This window comes from Oryza glaberrima, chromosome 3 (genome assembly GCF_000147395.1).
Source record: "Oryza glaberrima chromosome 3, OglaRS2, whole genome shotgun sequence".
Classification (NCBI taxonomy): Eukaryota; Viridiplantae; Streptophyta; class Magnoliopsida; order Poales; family Poaceae; genus Oryza; species Oryza glaberrima.
Window position 1 is genome coordinate 13,738,115 of NC_068328.1, and position 20,037 is coordinate 13,758,151.

The window sequence follows — 20,037 nt, forward strand, 5'->3', positions numbered from 1 at the left end:
GCAGCAATGCGCGGGGTACCATCTAGTTTAAAAAATAGTAATACACTCGTGCTAATCTAATATTCTCTTCGGATTGATAATACTTGTCATTTTAGACAAGTGCATGGTCTCCAAAAAAACAACTTTGGCCATTATTTTACATTATAATATGTATAAAAGTGTTAACAAATATATGATCTTATTAAAGCACTTTTTAAGACTAAACTATACATATAGTCACCATATTTGAAAGACAAATATTTTAAAAATGATTCATAATCAAAGATTCTAATGTTTAACCTTATATTTGTCCAAAACGATACTCCCTCCATCTACTTTTGATAGTCATATTTTCAAATCTAAAAAATGTATTTTTAATAGACATATTTCAATTCAACAACCTATCATCTTAATAACTTTTTTTGGATTTAATGCATGACTTTCTATTCTTCTACACAAGATTGGCTACATAGGCATTGAGAAATATAAACATTAATGAATCATTTGTTTACTAGGAATGACTAGTACTCCCTCCGATTTCGATTCTATTGACGTTTTGGACATGATCTCATTTACCAAGAAGTGATTAATTAGGTTACCTATTTCCTGTTTTACCCCTATTAAAAACTTTCGTGTAGTTCTTTTATCAAAAACTCCCATGCGCGTGGCTATGGCCTTTTTTCAAAGCTGGAGTTAATGTGCTGTTGATGAGCTACTGAAGACAAGCGTTGCATGCATGCAAGGGTATAGCAGTCCAAAGTGACAATCAAATACCAAAACGTCAATAATTTGCATTCAAAGGGCACAACCCTCAAACATCAATATATTTGATACCGGAGGGAGTAGTATGTTTAAATGGATGATAATTAGAATTACTTTTATCCTTGTTCTATGTGCCAAGATAAAATATTACTATCAAAAGTAGATGGAGAGAGTAAGTATTATCAGCCTGGAGGGACTAGTGCAAATCATGCTATATATATTTTGGCAATCTAACATATGATATTAGCATGCCCGTATTCCGCGCTAAAGCTGCAATTATATTTGGTTATATAAATATTGTACATCCAAGTCATTGATTTTCGTTTGCACCGTTCGTATAAAATGTTATACTCTCTCCGTCGTTTAGATTTTTTAAGTAAACCTTATTTAATTACGACCCTTTGTCAAAGAAGGAAATAGATCGGTAATACTTTCCATGTACTCTTAATCTCATTCTCTACCAAACCTAAACAATAATCAAGCACATCTTAGAACCAGGCTTAAAACAAGGAAGCCCAAAGCCCCAAACCCAGCTACTGCTATACTACCACAAGCAAACAATTTTGCTATATATTTATCGCAAATTTACTCCTAAAAATTTAACAGATATAATATAGTACAATCGTAGCGTAATTACACTGTAACTTGTATGTAATTACAATGTAACTTGTATATAACTTTCACGTAATTTTGAACCGTTAGATTTGTTTCAAAATTTGTACAAGTGAAGAAGGAAAAAAAGTCATTCCACACACATATATGTGAGAGTATTTGTTCCTACGACCTCCGTTTCACCGAAATAGCATGTTATGGAGAGATTTTTGAAAGTTACGACGCAATTACGTTATGATTGTATTATAATTACATATGTTGAATTTTTAGGAAAAAATTCGTTCGCAAATGTATTGGCGATCCCTCAAACAAAAGCAACGGTAGCCGCAGATGACACTCTCCTCCACAAAATGCGCCGCCCCACCGAAGCTCACCTCACGCGGCAACATGCACTCCTTGTGCGTCATCACGCGCCTCGGTGACAAAATCCTACGCCACCGCCACGCACCGTGCCCAACGTTGTACACAGCCTCCCTCATGTCGAACTGGTTGAAGAACTGGAACATGATCTCCTCCTCGCCGTCGCCACCGCCGTCGACGCCATCGGGTAGCACCTCCACCGCGGTGGTGGCCGCCGAGAACTTGTTGCGGAACGTGCGCGCGACGTTCCGGCTGCCCGGCGCCGTGGCGCGAGTAGTCGATCCTCGCTCCAGCCGCCAGCTGCTCGGGTCGGAGTAGTCCTCGAGCGTCCACATCCCCAACGCGCAGGCGCTCGGCTCGTTGACGAACGCGCACAGCTTGCCGGAGCGCCGAGCGATCTGCACGCTCTTAATGTCCAGCGGGTTGGCGTGGCGAGCCCATTGTTCGGGGGCGTCCATCAGCCGGAACTCCTCCCGTTCCATGTCGAACACCGACAGGAGAGGCCGTGCCGACAACGAGTCGACCAGCCAGTGCAGGCAGCCGTGGAGGATGACGGGTGGAGCGCCGCCGAATCGAATGTAGTTCCTCGACTCCACGCCAGCTGGGTGGCGGATGACGATCCTGCGGCACGCGTTGTTGTCGTCCCCGACTCGCAGGATCCGGACGGTCGCCGCCGCCGCCGTATGGTTGTAGGGATAGGCGTCGTCGGCGTGGAGGAGGTGGTAGCGCGACGTGGTCGGGTGGGCGTAACCGCAGAAGACGATGCCGCGTGTTTCCGGCGCAAGCACGGTGGTGCAGGCCTTGGTGAGCGGGTTGACGAGAAACAATATATGATTTATTGAATCATTGATTTGTCACATATATCAAGTGAGATATCTTTTATGAATTAAGTTAGTAAAGAAGACATAATACTAAAAACTTTGATGGCTAAGATATTGGCGTTGTGATTTTCTATTTGTGCCCAAGATCTTTTATATTTGCAATATTTATGTTGTAATATTTGCACGTGTGAGCTTGCTTGTTAAATTAGTCAAATATTGACAATATAAGACAATATTGTTACATTTTCTATTACTTTTTCATTAAATTTGTACTCGTATATGGGATTTACGACGTTTGAAAATTTAGCTATGTGATATGTATTTATGAGTAGGACTACCCAGCGAAAAATTCCTGGCTACGCCACTGCGTATCGGTCGATGCCAGGGCGAACGAAGCTGGCGCTAGGACGGGGCACCAGGCACACGACGCCGTCCCAGGAGCCGAGGACAAAAGGACAGGTAACGAACCACATTGTTGCGGACGACGACGACGACACGACGCGGGGAGGATCAGCCGCCCCCGAGCTGTCGCCGTCGTTGTCGCCGTCGCTGTCGCTGAGAGGTCTGATGCTGACGGTGGTGCGGAATTGGGCGAGGGAAAATGCAGCAGTGTACACCACGGCGGCGGCGATTATCCTGGAACGGGCGGCGTGGGCTCGGAGGAAGTAGGGGTGGGAGGTGCGGGAGCGCCAAGCCTTGCAGACGGCGCGGCACCGGAGGATGGAACGCGCCGGCAGGCGGAGGAGGATCTCGTCGAGCAGGTCGTCCGGTAGCGCCCCCGCCGTGGCCATCTCCTTCCCCGCCGCTCCAGATGACGGCGGCGCCGCCGCGTTGTCCATTGGTGTGGAGACGACGGTCACGACTCACGAAGTCACGATCTTGTGTGCAGCGCAGGTAGTTGCGATGCGAGATTTATGGAGATCGAAACAGTTTGTTTCGTCGTCGTCTTGGACTGGTTGATGGGCCGGGCCGAAGCAGCAGACCAGCCCAATCGCTTCACATGAGCGGGCGGTTAGTTAATGGGCCGAAGCAGCAGACCAGCCCAAGTACGCACGCGAAGCTCCCCACGGCCTCTCCGCTCGAGGATCTCCACCTCTCTCGCCATCCGCCGCCGCCGCCGCCGCCGCTCTTCGCTCGCCGTTGCCGGGATGGAGGGGGAGGAGGAGGAGAACGTGGGGCCGTTCCGCCGCACCAGCGCGCGGACTCGGCGGATGGCCACGCGCATGGCCTCCGCGCTCGCCAGCTCCGACAACCGCGCGCAGGTTCGTTCCGGTCCGGTCGATGCCTTGCTTTCTTCCTCCCCCTCCTTCCTTCGATTCGACAAGCTCGATTTGCTGTCTGAGCTTCGCTTCGCTTCCGGCATTAACAGCTGCTTAGTAGTAGTAATTATCTCCGGATTAAAGCTCTTGCCCTCGTTTTTCTCTTCCGTACTTGCACTTGATTTAGTCGACTTTGGAATCCAAAGATACTATTACAGCCATTTCATTCTATATCTTGCTGTATTCAATACTATCTCTTGATTTAGCACTTCAGTAGTCGACTTGTCTTGTAACTTCTCACGGCCGTCCAGAAGGTGTGGTACCAATATTAGATAGAGATTAAGAGAAGAAAAGGAATTAGTTTGTACAGTTTGAAATGTACCTCTGTGGTTTTGTGTCAACTCTTTATTGGGGCGTTCTCTGAACATTGTGGTTCTCTTATTGCAATGAAAGCTTGTAATGGACTTTTTTTAGAGAGGTAGAGACGTGTTAATTATATCCAGGCCAGTGGCCACCGCTAATTTCTCCATATTATTTTTCTTTTTTGTGAAATCCCTCCAAATACACTTGATTATTGTTGTGAATTATAGTTGCAAAGTGGGCTTGTGTACTGAACCTTCAAAGATAACAAACGCCTGCTCCAGACTTCGCTTGATTATTGCTCCAATGTTAAGGGCCACACATTGCAGATTTTGTTTATGTGTTAAAATAGAGCAATTGAAGGCATTGGGCCATCTTGACTGGTAGGTTTGGTAAATGACCTCTGCAGATGTTTACATGAAGAGTTTTGTGTAGAATTTCTACTGCTCATATATGTGGCGAATATGCTCTGCCTTAATTATACCAGCACTAATGTTTTGCTTATGACCCTTTGTCAAAGAAGGAACTCTACAGGATATAGAGCTTTAATTCTTTCCATGTACTCTTAATTTCATTTTTACTCGTCTTCTGTTGAGGATTCAGAGTTTTCAGTACAAAAGAATTTTGCCTTCTTGTTTATCCATGGATATTTGAAATTTGCTGATTCTCAGTTATTTAGTTCTCTAATTTCTGTCGACATTTATGTGATGGCATGTAGGCTGCACTAGCTCGTCTTGAAGCGCTTGAGAGTGATAATGCTGGCCCTGAGGTCGTAGATCTTAACGATGATGATGAATATGGATCTGCAGATGAGGAAGACCATGGTCAGTTCCTTTCTCATGTCCTTATTTTCATGTAAAACAGTTACATTTTTTTGGTTATTTCAGGGAACCTATGAATGTCATATTGATCTTGAAGACATTATCTGTCATCACAATGTGAGAATGATTAGTCAATACAATGTCTAGATACATATTGTTAACAACTTTCAGCTGAATCGGTTAATCTTACATAATACTTGAACATAAAATGGCGATAAGGTGGCATTGCTCCTTCAAGTACTAATATTGCAGAAACAACCATCATTATCTCTTTTGTTTATTGCAAACAAATTAATTATCTAATTATCTCTTTTGTTTATTGCAAACAAATTAATGAATGAGATCTAGCTGATATTTCGTATAGCAGTCTTTTGAAAGTAATTTGTTCATCTCTATTACTTAAGACAAATTCTAGGTGAGGTAATGTGGTGTGAGCATCTGTAGTCATTCTTTCCTGCCTTTGTAGTGAAGTCCTAAAAAAATTATTGCAGATTAGGCGATTAGCAACTGTCTTAATTGTCAGAAAAGCTACCATACATGGATATTTTATTGTTTTAAAAATTTTTAATAAGAAAGTTCGGTGTTACATAAAGCTTCAAATGACTACAGCTGCAGTTACTCTTAAAGCTTAAAAATTGGATATAAGTATAACAACATTAGAGTGATAAAATTTGGGAAAGAATCACATACCAAAAAATAAGCACCATTTTGACCAAGTATGAAAAAAGATCATTTAACTCGATAGATTACAGAATAAAATAAGTTCTATAATAAGCTACGGCTCCCATCGGTTGCCATTTTACCCAAAATGGCTTATTTGGCTTATTAGAAAATTAAAATTAATTTATAAGTAAAACTTTTGTAGATTTGTTCGTAGCGACTTAAAAGCCAACATTAACAAAAATTACGTTAAAAGCATTCCAAAATCAACTTCAAAATCAAGTTCAAAAATTCAAATTTTGGCTTATTCTTTGGCTGTTTAGGCCAAACGATGGGGCTGTACAACTCAATGATAAAAATATATAGAAGTCCATAGGCTTCTTATGTGCAAATATTGGATAGCCAATCAACTCTACACTGTTTGAATGGAAAATGATTCATTTCAAACATGATTCTGTCTCACAGAAATGCAAAACAATGGAAAAGTTTGAGATTTAGCAAAGGCAAGCTATTACAGCACAACTTTTTAGCCCTAGCGCTAAAACATCTTAGTCTTTCGCAGGTGCTTCTATAATATTCCCACCATTTTTTTGGTTTTGGTCAAGGATTCACTTTTTGTGGTCTCATGTAGCCTATAGCAGTCTAGGTTTGACCATTTCGTCAAACAATGCACTCATTTTCCTTTAGGATAATATTGACAAATTGGAAGGTTGCAGAAGTGTTAAGCCGTTTGGACTGTGTTTGTGTGTGCAATTAGAATGCACTGTTGTCTAGAGAGCTTAAGTTTCCCAAAAAAAAGTTGATAATGTATTGATCTAGTGTTAATGTGGTAATCTTCTTTTCTCTTGTCATCTGCCTTTATACAGTTCTCATGCAGAGGAAGCAGTCAAAGAATATGAAGCGCAAGACAAGGCAAGGGAAGGCATTGGAGAAGAAGGCGGCGAGATCTTTCATGGACGTGTTACAGGAGGTACACGGAACAGCTCGTTATAGCTCATATCCTCGATGAAGATTAATAATCTTTTTGTTTCTGCAAATTTCTCATCCACGGTGTGCTGGTCGCGTCAGTAGTATGACTAAAGTAAGAGATCTCTTACTCCTGAACTGTGTGTTCGACAGGCAAACCTGGAGTCGCTGCCTCCCCATGTCCCAACGTATTCCAGGGCCGCCGTCGGTCCCCCGAGCACCTCGTCCCGGCGCCATTACTGCTCGGTCTGCGGCAGCACGGCGAACTACACGTGCGTCAGGTGCGGGACGAGGTTCTGCTCGTGCCGCTGCCAGGTCATTCACAACGATACCCGCTGCCTGAAATTCGTGGCCTGATCGATCTGCTTGCATCTCCATATGCATGTGTACTCGTGTAGCTGTAGCTATGTTCAGTGAAATACTGCTTCTGCTTGTGATGGCTGACTACAAATCTACAGTCTTTGCTGGTCAAAGATGGAGATGCTTGCTGTACATATATCGTGTAGGAGGAATGGGAAACGGGCTTGTCTGAAGATTGTTGCAGGTGAAGTTAGAATGGCAAACCGCTCAGGCTTGTTTGAATGGGCCCTAATGCTGGTCCATCCATGTATTTGGATATGGCTTAATCCTGGATTATCCATGTGGATGGGGTAGGATAGGATGAGGCCCATACAAACAAGCTCTTGGAGAGGAAAACCTGGACAATCCAACAAACTTTAAATAATGATAGGCTGCTGAATCTGACACGTACTTTGGCCCAGGAGAGTAGGAACTATGGGCGAAACGGCCATACTTGTGGGCGCTGTTCTCCCTTTGGAGCGTTGCTGTGTTTTCCTCCTCTCCTAATGGGGCCTTCAGGGGAAAACCACGTCGTTTTTCTTGTTAGAGGTGTTGTTTAGAAGACCCATTTCTTAGGGGTGTTGTGTGCTTGTTTTGTTTTTAGCAGTAGGATCAGACGTATACGCATGGTGTGGCTGTAATTTTTCCTTTTTCTGACTATAGTCTCCCAGCATTATAGACTTATTTTTTTTTCTGCTCTATCAGTAGAAACGTCGCACTATCTTGTGCAAGTTGTTTTAAAAAAAATAAATAATGATAGGGGTCTCTAACAGGACATTATTGTTGTGTTAAATATGGATGTAACAGTTCACCAATCACCACAGGAGTACTAGATAACTAGGATATGTGCGTCTATGGAAGCAGCTCATGTCAATTCACTTGCAACCCGACCAGGGCGAGGCGATGAACTCGCCTGGGTTCACCGGGCCGGACAATCCTCAGAAGCAATCAGCACAAACTTTTAACCATTAGTCTGGGAGCCTTGAGAAATATATATAAGCTATTTGTCTGAATTCCCATTTAGGGCTATTTTGAAACAAAGGAAGAGTGAAGGAATTTTGAAGGATTCAAATCCATCGGAAAATTTTCCTGCATGGTCTTTTAGAACATAGGAATGACTCTTCCAAAATCCTTCGAAATCACTATGCATGCAATTGCTTATTTTATAGGAATTTTGGAAGCAAATTAACATGAGGGTAGACTTCATGTTTTCTCTTGACTCAAAATTTCGTTGCTTTTCCTAAGGTGCTACTAAATAAATTTTTTTTAAAATCCTAAGAATTTATATTTCTTGTACGATTCATTGTGGCATGATATCTTTATTCTTGTGATTTATCTGCCCCCGTGTTTTCGGAATCCTGCGTTTGAAAGGAACACTTAATTAAATTTTAAAATACGAGGGCAAATTGTTGTACAATAACATGACATGTTATGTTGATTTAGTTCTTTCTTTTTCTTCTTTTATGGCTATAATCCCTACACATAGAACCCGAACGTGATTTCATTGTTAAATGAATTGTCAATTGTCAAAATAGACATGGACAACACAGGCTCACTAGACGCTACAAGATGCTGATCCTACTAGTACTACATGTACCTTGTGTAGTCAAGGACGGAGAAAAATGTATCTTATGTTAAGGACAGAAAACAATGATACATGTCATTAGGGCAAGTACAAAGGTAGAGACCGGTATGATCTCTACGTTAATTAGAGGCTATCACGTTACAATAGTTAAGCCAGTACAGTCTCTAACCATTAATGTACCAAAATACTTTATTACTAGTCATCTTTCCTTTAGGCAAAATTTGCCACTGGACACTCAAAAAACGTGTAATTAGCTGGTAGACATCGTAAGAACACGAATTTGCTGTCGGACACCACAAAAAACTGGTAATTAGCTATCAGACACTCGCTGTCTTATTTTATTATTTCCGAAGAAATTGGAGAGAGAAACACTTATTAAAGACAATTTTGCCCTTGGTCAACATTGTAAATGCCACAAACTTAATTTGAATGTCCCATAGCAAATTTTGTCTAGATTATGATATGATTATTGCTTCACACAAACCAGTGGATTAGATTTGAAACAAACATTAGGGACACTTTGGCCACTCGAAATATTTACTGTACTTCAATTAGCCAGATTAATCACTTCCTCTCTACTCCAGATGTTAATCCCCTTAAAGTTCGATTAAGCAATAATGATGTGCTTTCCCGGTTACACTCCATCCATCTCCTCTCTACATGTACAAACTATCTGAAGTCACCACTCCCACCTGTTCGACGTCGTACGACGTCGTCGTCCTCGTCGTACGCGCTAGCTATGGCCGCGGCGCCGCTCGCGAGCCACCGCGTCACGGGCCATGGCGCCACCCGACTGTCGTGTCCAACTCCGGCGACCACCACCACCACCAGCAGCAGCAACCTTTGCAGCTTCCTCAGTAGAGTCGTCTCCGCTTGGCTCGTTTGCGCCGTGCTCAGCTTGTTTCTCTTCAACCTCCTCTGGTTTAGTGGTTTTACCCTGTCAACGCGCCGTGGAACGCCGCGTTCTGGTCCGTCGTCACTTCCGGCGAATTAGGTAAGCATCCATCAATGGCAGGAAGAGGGGCGGAGGCTAGATGAGACTACTCGGAAGGGCGGTGGGTGGCGCCCATCGTCCTGGCGTTCCTCCTCCTCGCTGCTCGCCTCGTGCTGCCCAAGAACGCTGCCAAGGAAGTGGCTTACTCGGACCTCTTGACTGGCCTCCACGCGGGCGCCGTCACCGCCTTCGCGTTCGAGGAGGACTCCCGCCGCATCTACTTCCGCAGGGCCACGGACGACGGGGGCTGCGGCGAGGACACCGACGCCGGCGCGGGCGAGCCCCGCAGAAGCGCCTCGGCGGCGAGGTGGCCGTGCTACACAAGGAGGGTGCCGCACGATGAAGGGTTCTTGTTGGGGTTGATGCAGGACGGCGGGGTGGACTACCGGTCGGCGCCACGGCCGGCGGGGAGGCTACTGGTGTACATACTGAGCACGCTGCTCGCGCTGTGGGTGGAGCGGCGGTGTCGGGCGAGTGCTGCGATGACGGGCGAAGCGGCGGTGAGGTTGAAGGAGGCGGACCGGTTGAGAGCAGTGAGAGAAAGAGAGAAGGATAAGGAAGAAAAAAGAAAATGAAAAAAAAAATCAAAGGGTAGAACCGTACTTACACAGCTATTTCTCTCGAGATATTTAACCATTTGCTACATTTAGATGTGTTAATTAACTTTTTACCACTGGACCCACATGTCATAGATACATGTGGACCCACATGTCATTGAGATAGGGATGGCAAATAGTTATTTGCCAAATCTAAAAGTGGCAAATAGTTAAAAGCCCCATTTCTCTCTCCAATTCTTCGAAATATAATAAAATAATCCTGCGGGTGTCTAGTAGCTAATTACCAGTTTTTTGCGGTGCCCTACAGTATAAACGCATTCTTACGATGTCTCCTAGCTAATTACACGTTTTTTGAATGTCCTGCAGTAAATTTTGCCTTTCCTTTATTAGACTCAATGCAACAAAAAATTTCCTAATAAATGCTAAGAGTCGACTCTACACTGTTGTCATACGTAGCAACCATCTTTCTCTTTCCTTCTTCCTCTCTCTTCCACGTCACCAAATATGCTTGCATGACAATAAAGAGAGACCGCTAATAAAGACCATTGTACATGCCCTTAGGGGCAGACGCAAGCCTCGGCCTATCTGGAATATGGCCCAAGGTCTAGAACCAAAAGTCTATTAAACCATTCATTTTTCTTTATCGTGCAATTCAAATTTTGGCATAATTCATAGTAGGCCAAGACCAAGACCAAGTTCATTATGCCGACACCAAATCTAAAACCACTCACAAGCATTATCTTTGGATTTCACAGAATCCATTGATAAACCGACAAAAATTAATGAAATTTGCAATTCTTGTAAAAAATTAAAATTCAGTTTGATTTTTTTTAACTTGACAAAAAAATATTGGTTTGTGTTTTTTTACTCAGTCCAAAAAATCCGTGAAATCCAGACTAGTTTCCACTGGTGTTGTAAACCCTGCATCACAATCAGGTTGGGTTGCTTGCTACCCACATTAAACAACACCAGCTCTTTTGTAAAGCATTGGCAGGAAAGATCAGTGTTAAGGCCTCCTTTGAAACATAGAAAACTCAAACACACAAGAGTAGAAAAAAAATAGGAATCAAGTGACATGGATTCTCAATTCCTACGAGAATTGAATTATAGAAAAACTTGAAAAGAGATGTTTGATTGCAATGCAGTAAAAACATAGGATTGTAAGAGACAAATGATTAAAAACATCAGCTATGACCTCTTGATTGTCTTCCGCCAAAACTATCGTAGAATTATCCATTCCATAGAAATTATAAAGGAGAAAATAATATTCAATCCTTTATTTTTTTTAAAAAAAAGTTTTCATACGAATGTTTCCATATAAGTAGAATCCTCCAATTTTCCTACGTTAATCATCCAATTTAAAAGAACCGAGAAATGGGACAACATCCTTGATTATTCTCATGACTTAGGGAAATTTTTAAAAGAGATGAACATGAGAGCTCCCTAATATGTCTAAACTCTAAACAACGCTATTGTTACTTCATAAAATTAAGGAAGAAACGCATACCGGATATCGGTAGAGACGGTCTCTTCGTATATAGTTCATAATATAACGATACTCCATAAAATTAAGGACCAAACGCATACCTGGATACCGGTAGAAACAACCTCTTCATATATAGTCCCTAATATAACATTACTCCATAAAAATAAGGACGTAACGCATACCTAGATACCGGTAGAAATTGTCTCTTCATATATAGTCCTAATATGATGTTACTCCATAAAAATAAGGATGAAACGCATACCTGGATACCGATAGAAACAATTGCTTCATATATAGTCTCTAATAGTTGGCATCTAATACACGCCACGATAAAAGGGGTACCACGGATGCAAATCCTCTACTTTACTGTACCTGTAGTAGGTGTAACTGATATGTGGGTCTCACATGCTCCGGGCCCACATACCAGTGACACCTACTACATGTATAGTACAACAAATTAAAGGATTCCTCTCGGGTACAACGGACCCATAACCATTTTATTTTATTTTTACTTGCTTCTATGTATGGCAACTTTTCTACATTGCAATCAATTAATTTAGCTCTACAATGAAAGTTTTTTTAAAAAAGAATTAGTTTAATTGGTTAGATCCATTACAAATAGATACGTCCATCTCACAAGAAATACTACTATATGTGTCTATGTGATTAATTGGTTCAGTATAATATCACCATCTACTACACATAATGAGGGACAAATCTTTCACCATTATAACATGAGAAATGGAACAAAACTTGCCCTCTATCAGCACAACACTTCGAAGGAGAGAAAGACGCGGCGGCGGTGCATCACCAAAACAGAGAGACCGAAACCGCAGGAGCATCCGGTTCCAGAGAGACTTCACCCAAAAACCTGCAACAAAACCAACCAACCATCCCAAACCAAAATACCAAAGCCGGAGGCGCCGCGGCGCAACCCCGCAAACGTTAAAGATAAAAAAGACTTGTGAGAGACTTTGGTTTCGCGACGCAACGCAACGCAGCGCAGCCGTTTCCTCTTCCCCTTCCCCTCCGGCTTATCTCCTCGCGAGCCACGAGGCACCTGCTCGGGGCGCCTACAGGTGGGCCCACGCCCCGGGGTCGCTGTCAAGCGGGGCCCACCTCCCCCCCCTAATCGTCTCTCTCGGCCGATGAGGTAAGCCGCCTCGCCGCGGCGATCGATCCCATTTCAGATTGCGTCTTTAAGAGGGGGGGGCGGGGGGGGGGGGGGGGGGGGGGGTCGGATGGACAGTTGCTAACCTCACCTCACCTCACCTCGCTTTCGATTCTCCGGTCTTCTCTTCTCTTCCGTTCCATCCACTTCTTCTGCTGGAGCGCGCAAAGGAGCTTGCTTTGCTTCCGCCGTCGCCGTGGTTGCCGCGCCAAGGTGAGAGAGCTCAGGGGGCCAAGCTCCGGGGGACGAGGGGTTCTTGCTCGGTTTGGTTGATTCCTGGAACGATTTGGAGGGGCTATGAGGGGATTTTGACTTTTTGAGGCACAAAGGTGCCGATTTTTTTTTGGGGGATGTTGTTCTTACTGTGGCGATTCCATGGCTGCTGCTACAATAATCGAGCGCCTAACCTTGCGCGATGAAGGCTTTCTTCTTGATGCTGCTCCTGCTACGAATTTGGCTAGTGTTGTTGTGTCTACTGTGCTTTTGATTGTGCTACATTCGTTGTATGCTCGTGTCATGTCTGCAAGTCATTTCATAGCTTATGATTCTTTTAATCACTTCTCAGCTTATTTGTCGACAGAAATCTTGTTAGGTCGTTAGATTCTAGAACGCCGAAGAACGCATGTTTCGGTTGTTTTCCTTTACTAGCGAACCATTTTCCTTCAGATAGATTTTCTGTACTTGGGAGCTGTCTGTAACAAGACAGACATGCCTTTCCTTTCAGAATTTTATTATATCGGTGTTCCTGTTCGAACCTACTGCTTGCGTGCTAGTGTTTTTTTACACTGATTTAATTAAGAGTTTGATTATCCTGTAGATGCGATTGATCGTTTGCTTGCCCAAGTTTTGCTTTTCCTGCTAAGTGCTGAGGGCGACGTCTCTGCTTCAATCGGTTTCAGACGGTCTAAAAACGTGGCTCTGCTGCTTCGCGGCGTTCTGCTGATCACACAATTAAACAACTACTCGAAAGCACCTGTTTATTTTTAGACAATGACATTTGCTAAATCGTCAGCGTTACTAACTGCTCAAAAGTAGTACTACTTGCATGTTGTATGTGTCGATATCTCATTCTTGGGAGGTCGGCACTGTCAGCAATCAGCAGTACATTTTTGTTTAAAAGCAACATTCTCCCATAGCTGGTTTTAAGGCTCTATTTATTGTCCTTAACTCCTTATGCATTGCTGAATTTTCAGGGAACTGCTTGCCTTTTTACTGATAATCTGATGCTTCCTCTATCTCTATGCAGATTGTGGGACTACATATTTTCCTTGGTCAACTTTGTTTCATAACCGGATAGATGGGTTCTGAAGGACCTTCTGGCGTTACCGTTCACGTTACTGGATTTAAGAAGTTCCATGGAGTTGCTGAGAATCCGACGGAGAAGATTGTGCGCAATCTTGAGTCATTTATGGAAAAGAGAGGGTTGCCTAAAGGTTTAACACTTGGAAGTTGCACTGTTCTTGAGACTGCTGGGCAGGGTGGGCTTGGTCCGTTGTATGAAGTGTTTGAATCAGCCATCGTAGACAAAGAGTATGGATTGAATGATCAGGGGCAAGTGATTCTGGTCAGTTCTCATCTTTACAGATTACTCAATTGTACATTATTAGACAAGTTTCATTTGCCCTTAAATGTAATTGGATGCTATAGTGAAAACTTATTTTGCAGCCAAATTTACTGTTTGATAAGAAAATATGAAGCGCTTTTATATTCTAGTTTTAAAGGTCCGTCAAGGTTCTATTTGTCTAACATTTGTGCGTTGGAAAGAATTGTTTCTCTTTACCTTTTATTATTTTGATTGAAACCAATTACTTCTATGGATTTTTTTTTCAGCTCCATTTTGGAGTCAACAGTGGCACAACAAGGTTTGCCCTTGAGAATCAAGCTATAAATGAAGCTACCTTCCGTTGCCCTGATGAGCTGGGATGGAAACCACAGGTTACCTTAATTGTCCTTTTTACCTTTATGGTTTCATGTGCATATATAAAAAGCCCTTCCATTCTTATCTGTTCCTTTTCCCTTTTTCAACTTTGCAGAGGGCCCCTATTGTGTCATCTGATGGAAGCATCTCAAATTTAAGAAAGGTAGAATTTTGCTGTTGTTTCCTGAAAGTATTTCATCATCGAGTTAATGTACCCGTCCTGAAATATAACTTCAATCTACCTTCAAATACTCCCTCAACCCATAATATAAGTCTGTTTTGGCTTTTATTAACTTAACATTTGACTGATTTTGTATCATGATGTATTACTAAAAAATTAAAATTATATAACATGAAAATATTCTGCAAGAAAAATCCCATTTCAATTTATATACTTTAAGCATGTATTAATGATCAACATTTTTACATGCACATGGATCCTAGATGAACTTTTATAGTGGGATAGAGCAGTGCGCCAGTGCCTCTGTTGTTAGGTTACGCCTTGCCATGCCACAACATTTGCATTCGAGGATTTTCAATTACTGTGTCATCGTAGGTTAGGTTTGGTTCATAGTTCATCGTTCCATGCCAAATTGTTTTAGGTGTTTATTTTCAAACAAATTTGGTGGTCGGTTAAAATCTTTTTAACTTGAACTGAAGAGTTCAGTGGCAAAGTCTATTGCACACAAAGTATGTGGAAAGAATTGCTAATTGTGGGTGGCTTCTGTAAGCATGTGACATGTATTAACAGCACCTCATCAGTCCACGCTATGCTGTGATGGTCACAATTGTTTCTTGTCTAAACTCCTTTTGTTTCGTACTATTTTTTTGGGTAGTCTTTACCATCTTAAGTCCTTAACCACAACTTGTCCTTATTTTTGTATGATCAAGCAGACCACTGTGCCTGTGAATGAAGTGAACAAGTCCCTACAACAGATGGGCTTCGATGTGGCGCCTTCGGATGACGCTGGTCGATTCGTATGCAACTATGTCTATTACCAATCTCTTAGGTTCGCAGAACAGCGCGGTATCAAGTCTTTGTTCGTCCATTTCCCCCTCTTCACGACGATTAGTGAGGAAGTTCAGATGAACTTCGTCGCTTCCCTCCTCAAAGTTCTTGCTTCCCAGAACTATGCACAGTAACCTGATGGGGGGCAGGGTAAGGTTTCTTCTTCCAATTTTATTAGGAAGTTGCCAAGTGACAAAACCTCTCTAGTGCTCTGTTTATTGTCCGACTGTAGGCCGTCGTCGCCTTTGCTGTGAAGATAAAGTGGAGTGAATAAGATTGTAAAATCATTCATGACATTGCCTGTGCTCCAAATTGTGTATAAAAAGGCTGGTTAGAGCTGTTCTTGTGGTGATGTGGTCCGCTTGTCCAAATACCTATTGCTGCTTTATTTGTGGTGGATGTTGCACTTAGAACATGGATAATACTAATCTGGATCACTGAATACAGCTGATACCTTAGTTGGCTCTTTCCACTTGTGAAATCAAATTCTTTTTGCTTTTGTTTAAATGCATGCCAGTTCTAGAATCACAAGGAACAGGAATAATTCTCAATATCACTACATACAGCTGCTAGGAGTTGGCTCTTTACAGAAATGAATTTCTTTTAGCATGAAAAGTTTGCTGCATGTCAGTTCTGTAAGATGTGATTCTTGTCAACACTCTCCTGTACCTTCTTCTCTTTGTTAAGTAGGAGTAGTTTGCAGTAAAGTTCTTCCGACAATTTCCTGTAAACTGGAGTATATTTTAAGCCGACCGAGTACACGGGATTTCATCTGAATTAACGAATAACTCCTAAACTTTGATAAAAGAACGTCTAGCATATCTTTCATATTGGAGAAAATTTCACAAAATCCAGGTTTTACAATTTATTTTAAGGAATCCTGGATTTTGAGATTTTTTTTTTCACAAAACTCTACATTAGAGGCTGAAAATACACATTGATATATCTACTCTATTTCCTTCCCGCTTCTACAATTCATGATGGAAAAAGATGAAAAATACAAACCTTAGTGGCAGCATCAGTGCATCACACAAACGAATTACATGAAGCCAAACTTAATATAATTTGTAACCCGATGTTTTGTTGAGAAAGTGACAAATGTGTGCTATGTATAAGTATAATAGCCAAACGAAAGATTTATGCATGAATTTAGGGTTGTTATGAAACATTTTTGGCTTAATACCTGAGGTTTCTTGAAACAGCTTGCAAACACATGAGGAGGTTTTAGGTTACGGATGCCTTAAACATATAGTTCTGTGAAATATACTTCAAAAATATATTCCAATGTTATTGCATGATAAAGTGCCGTATTACACAATTACATAATCGGAGGACATATATAATAATGAACACAAAATACACTACACAAAAGAATGAACGAATAAATACAAAAACAAAACGTAGCAATGAGAAAATTTGATGGAACACACGTTGAATTCAATATATAGATGATTAGTTGACGACCCTGCAGTGCCTCCTGATCTCGCCGGGGTAGCCGGTCTTGACACCGACGGATGCCATCTTGACGAACGCCTTGGCGAACTTGTCCTCCCACCACCCGGGGATGTTGGCGTTATCCGACACCATCTTCGCCGTCGCCGGCGACGTCAGCAGCGCCGCGTCCGACGCGAAGAGCACCTTGTGCGCCTCGACGTTCTTGTAGTACTGGTTGTCGAACGCGTTCGGGGTCACGGCGTCCTGGTTCACCGTCGGGTCGTTGCTGGAGGTCGGGTTGGCCGGGCACCTCTGCTTGAGGAAGTTGGCGAAGCCGCCATTGATGTCGGAGGGCGCGGCGACGCGGTCGGAGACGAAGGAGGAGCAGTGGGAGCGGCCGACGGTGTGGGCGCCGGAGAGCACCACCATGTCCTCGGCGTCGAGGCCCTTGGCGGCGAACGCGCCGATGAGCTGGTTCACGTTGAAGTTGGGCGGCGGCAGGTTGTTGAGGGCGTCGGAGTCGAGGGAGCGGCGGCCGTCGAGGCGTCCACCTGGGACGTTGATCTTCACCTTGAATCTGCTGAGGAAGTAGGCGGCGTCGCGGGCGGCGAAGGCGACGATGTCGGCGCAGGAGACCACTCCTGGGCAGACCTTCTCGACGGCGTCCTTGGCGGCGTCGATCACCTCGAAGCCGCGGAGGCTGGGGAAGTTGGGCGGGCTCAGCTTCTCCGGCTTCGGGTTCGCCGGAGTTGGGTCCAGGAGCACGGAGCCATCACATCCCTATCAACAAACACATACATGCATATGATGATCTGTCACGCTCACATTGATCTCACTGCCGCCATGGATTGCAAATTTGCAATGCAGAAATGCAATGCGACATACCTCGACGAAGCAGTCGTGGAAGACGAGGCGGATGAGTCCCGCGCCGACGCCGGCGTCCTTGTAGACGAACTTCTTCACCTCGTCCCTGACGATGGCCTCCACGCGGGGGCACGACTGCTTGTAGTAGCCCAGCTGCAGGCCGTGGCACGCCGACGCGAGCGCCAGCGCGCACGCCACCGCCACGGCGAGCTTCATGGCCGATGCTGCCATTGCTCGTTTCAGCTCCTGCTGCTTTTGCTCTGAGATGATGATGTGATTGTTGGTGTGAGATCGATGGATGAAGTGACACGCTAAATCGAATGGATATTTATAGATAGAGAGATTGATTTAATTATGTGGCGTAGCTAAGGAAGGATGGCGGATTCGATGTTGCTACTGCGATTCGTTAGATTGGCACACGGCGTATGGAGAAAAATCGATCAATCATTATGAGAAATCTTAGCTGGCATGAACATGGCTGTGCCCACAGTTAACGAACTACTAGCTAGCTGAGCGCGCGCGGCTTCTTGATTTGATATTCTGCATGGATGGAGTTTCCTTTGTGAACTGTACTGATTTTCCTTTGCCTCTTCCAGAGAAAGTGCCATCGCATGATTTGTTGCAGGTAAGTCCACTTGCTTGTTGTTTTCTTAGAATTGAGCTGTGTAGCATTGCTCATTATTTGATTTGATTTATAAATTGAGTCAAAATAGTCATATACTCTTTAATTTTTTTTAGAATGGAGCTGTAGCATTGCTCATTGTTCGATCCATAAAATCAAAATATCCATATGAATAGCTTTCTTTTGCCATCTCTCAGTCCATATTAGATTTAGAGTTTGTAAGTTTAACTAGGCCATGTTTGGGAGGAGAGATTCCCCATGCACGAAAATGGGGTTACTTATTAACATATAATTAATTAAATATTAGCTAAACAAACTTAAAAATAAAAATAGATTAATTAATACGATTTTTTACGACAACTTTCTCATAGAATTTTTTTTTAAAAAAACACATCATTTACTAGTTCTAAAAGTGTGCACGCAAAACACTAAGGTGCGGGGGTTGGGAACCTTGAGTTAATTAAGAACAAAACTTTATAGTAGTTTATAATTCTATATTTTCTCTAAAATAACTCAAGAACAAAACTTTATAGTAGTTTATAATTCTATATTTTCTCTAAAATATAAACAAACCGATTCATCTAACTGTCATCTTTGTAATCACCTATCCAGATCTCTATGGATTTTTAGAGCTAGGAATAGTCAGTTCACTACTATAAAAACTCTCATAGAGAACGGCTCATAGGTACCGGTTCATTTAAAACCGACACCTATGAAGCTTTTCCCACCTCTGTACAATGGAAAAACATAGAACCGACACCTATAAATTTTATAGGTACCGATTCTAGTGAAAAAACTAGCACTTATACTATAGATGCCGGTTTTTATAAAAGAACCGACACCTATAATATATTTATAGGTACCAGTTTTTTTAAAAAAACTGGCACCTATAGCTTTGAGCCGAGCCGGCGAGCCGACCCTACAAGCACTGCACCACCGCGCGTCCTTATCAACTCATCTATCGGCCTTATCCATCTATTCCTACCTCTCTCCTCTCTCTCAGCTCTCGCGTCTCTCTCCCTCCCCCCTCTCTCTCACATCTCGACAGTGGCCGAGCGGCGAAGACGGCGAGCCCCCTTTGCTGGCAACTGGCGGCGGCAGCCACGCCCTCCCCTCCCACCGGGAGGCGGCGGGCACCTGATGGGCGGAGGCGGCGGCGTGGAGGGGAGCCTGTGGGGGAGGGCATTTGGGAGGCGGTGGGCTTCGGCGGTGGCCAGGTGGAGGATGCGGCAGCGGCCGCGCCCTCCCCTCCGCCGGATCCGGCCGGAGGGGAGGTGGTGGACCTTCGGGGACGGCCAGCGGCAGTCTGGCGGCGGCGGCAGCCACGCCCTCCCCTCCCACCGGGAGGCGGCGGGCACCTGATGGGCGGAGGCGGCGGCGTGGAGGGGAGCCTGTGGGGGAGGGCATTTGGGAGGCGGTGGGCTTCGGCGGTGGCCAGGTGGAGGATGCGGCAGCGGC

At 43.7% G+C, this 20,037-nt stretch overlaps 4 protein-coding genes across 5 annotated transcripts; 2 read left to right on the top strand and 2 right to left on the bottom strand.

Annotated features, from left to right (window-relative positions):
- Nucleotides 1-1,619: 1,619 nt before the first annotated feature.
- Nucleotides 1,620-3,373, bottom strand: LOC127766261 (F-box/kelch-repeat protein At3g23880-like). Its single transcript, XM_052291355.1, has 2 exons — nt 2,902-3,373; nt 1,620-2,536 (listed from the first exon to the last, which is right to left on the bottom strand). The coding sequence occupies exons 1-2, from the start codon at nt 3,371-3,373 to the stop codon at nt 1,620-1,622; spliced, it is 1,389 nt and encodes a 462-aa protein (XP_052147315.1).
- A 220-nt stretch (nt 3,374-3,593) lies between these two features.
- On the top strand, nt 3,594-7,094 carry LOC127765643 (SWR1 complex subunit 6). Its single transcript, XM_052290584.1, has 4 exons — nt 3,594-3,796; nt 4,872-4,977; nt 6,501-6,604; nt 6,754-7,094. The coding sequence occupies exons 1-4, from the start codon at nt 3,683-3,685 to the stop codon at nt 6,955-6,957; spliced, it is 528 nt and encodes a 175-aa protein (XP_052146544.1). The 5' UTR covers nt 3,594-3,682; the 3' UTR covers nt 6,958-7,094.
- Nucleotides 7,095-12,547: 5,453 nt separating this feature from the next.
- LOC127768579 (uncharacterized) lies at nt 12,548-15,998 on the top strand. 2 transcript variants are annotated; one of them, XM_052294188.1, is made up of 5 exons: nt 12,548-12,714; nt 13,979-14,296; nt 14,563-14,667; nt 14,766-14,813; nt 15,545-15,998. In XM_052294188.1, the coding sequence occupies exons 2-5, from the start codon at nt 14,030-14,032 to the stop codon at nt 15,791-15,793; spliced, it is 669 nt and encodes a 222-aa protein (XP_052150148.1). In that variant the 5' UTR covers nt 12,548-12,714; nt 13,979-14,029; the 3' UTR covers nt 15,794-15,998. The 2 variants fall into 2 exon arrangements, with proteins under 2 accessions (XP_052150148.1, XP_052150146.1); XM_052294186.1 differs by lacking the exon at nt 12,548-12,714 and adding an exon at nt 12,777-12,945.
- A 959-nt stretch (nt 15,999-16,957) lies between these two features.
- Nucleotides 16,958-18,242, bottom strand: LOC127768006 (peroxidase 2-like). The gene is made up of 2 exons (XM_052293507.1): nt 17,979-18,242; nt 16,958-17,873 (listed from the first exon to the last, which is right to left on the bottom strand). Exons 1-2 carry the CDS (start codon nt 18,186-18,188, stop codon nt 17,112-17,114), a joined length of 972 nt encoding a protein of 323 aa, XP_052149467.1. The 5' UTR covers nt 18,189-18,242; the 3' UTR covers nt 16,958-17,111.
- Nucleotides 18,243-20,037: the final 1,795 nt, after the last annotated feature.

Coding starts and splice junctions, on each gene's coding strand:
- LOC127766261 (XM_052291355.1), bottom strand. CDS start 3,373: ATGGACAACGCGGCGGCGCCGCCGTCATCTGGAGCGGCGGGGAAGGAG. Junction 2,537..2,901: donor CCCTGGCATCGACCGATACG/CAGTGGCGTAGC, acceptor ATCATATATTGT/TTCTCGTCAACCCGCTCACC.
- LOC127765643 (XM_052290584.1), top strand. CDS start 3,683: ATGGAGGGGGAGGAGGAGGAGAACGTGGGGCCGTTCCGCCGCACCAGC. Junction 3,797..4,871: donor GCTCCGACAACCGCGCGCAG/GTTCGTTCCGGT, acceptor GATGGCATGTAG/GCTGCACTAGCTCGTCTTGA. Junction 4,978..6,500: donor TGCAGATGAGGAAGACCATG/GTCAGTTCCTTT, acceptor GCCTTTATACAG/TTCTCATGCAGAGGAAGCAG.
- LOC127768579 (XM_052294188.1), top strand. CDS start 14,030: ATGGGTTCTGAAGGACCTTCTGGCGTTACCGTTCACGTTACTGGATTT. Junction 14,668..14,765: donor AGCTGGGATGGAAACCACAG/GTTACCTTAATT, acceptor TCAACTTTGCAG/AGGGCCCCTATTGTGTCATC. Junction 14,814..15,544: donor GCATCTCAAATTTAAGAAAG/GTAGAATTTTGC, acceptor ATGATCAAGCAG/ACCACTGTGCCTGTGAATGA.
- LOC127768006 (XM_052293507.1), bottom strand. CDS start 18,188: ATGGCAGCATCGGCCATGAAGCTCGCCGTGGCGGTGGCGTGCGCGCTG. Junction 17,874..17,978: donor TCCACGACTGCTTCGTCGAG/GTATGTCGCATT, acceptor GTTTGTTGATAG/GGATGTGATGGCTCCGTGCT.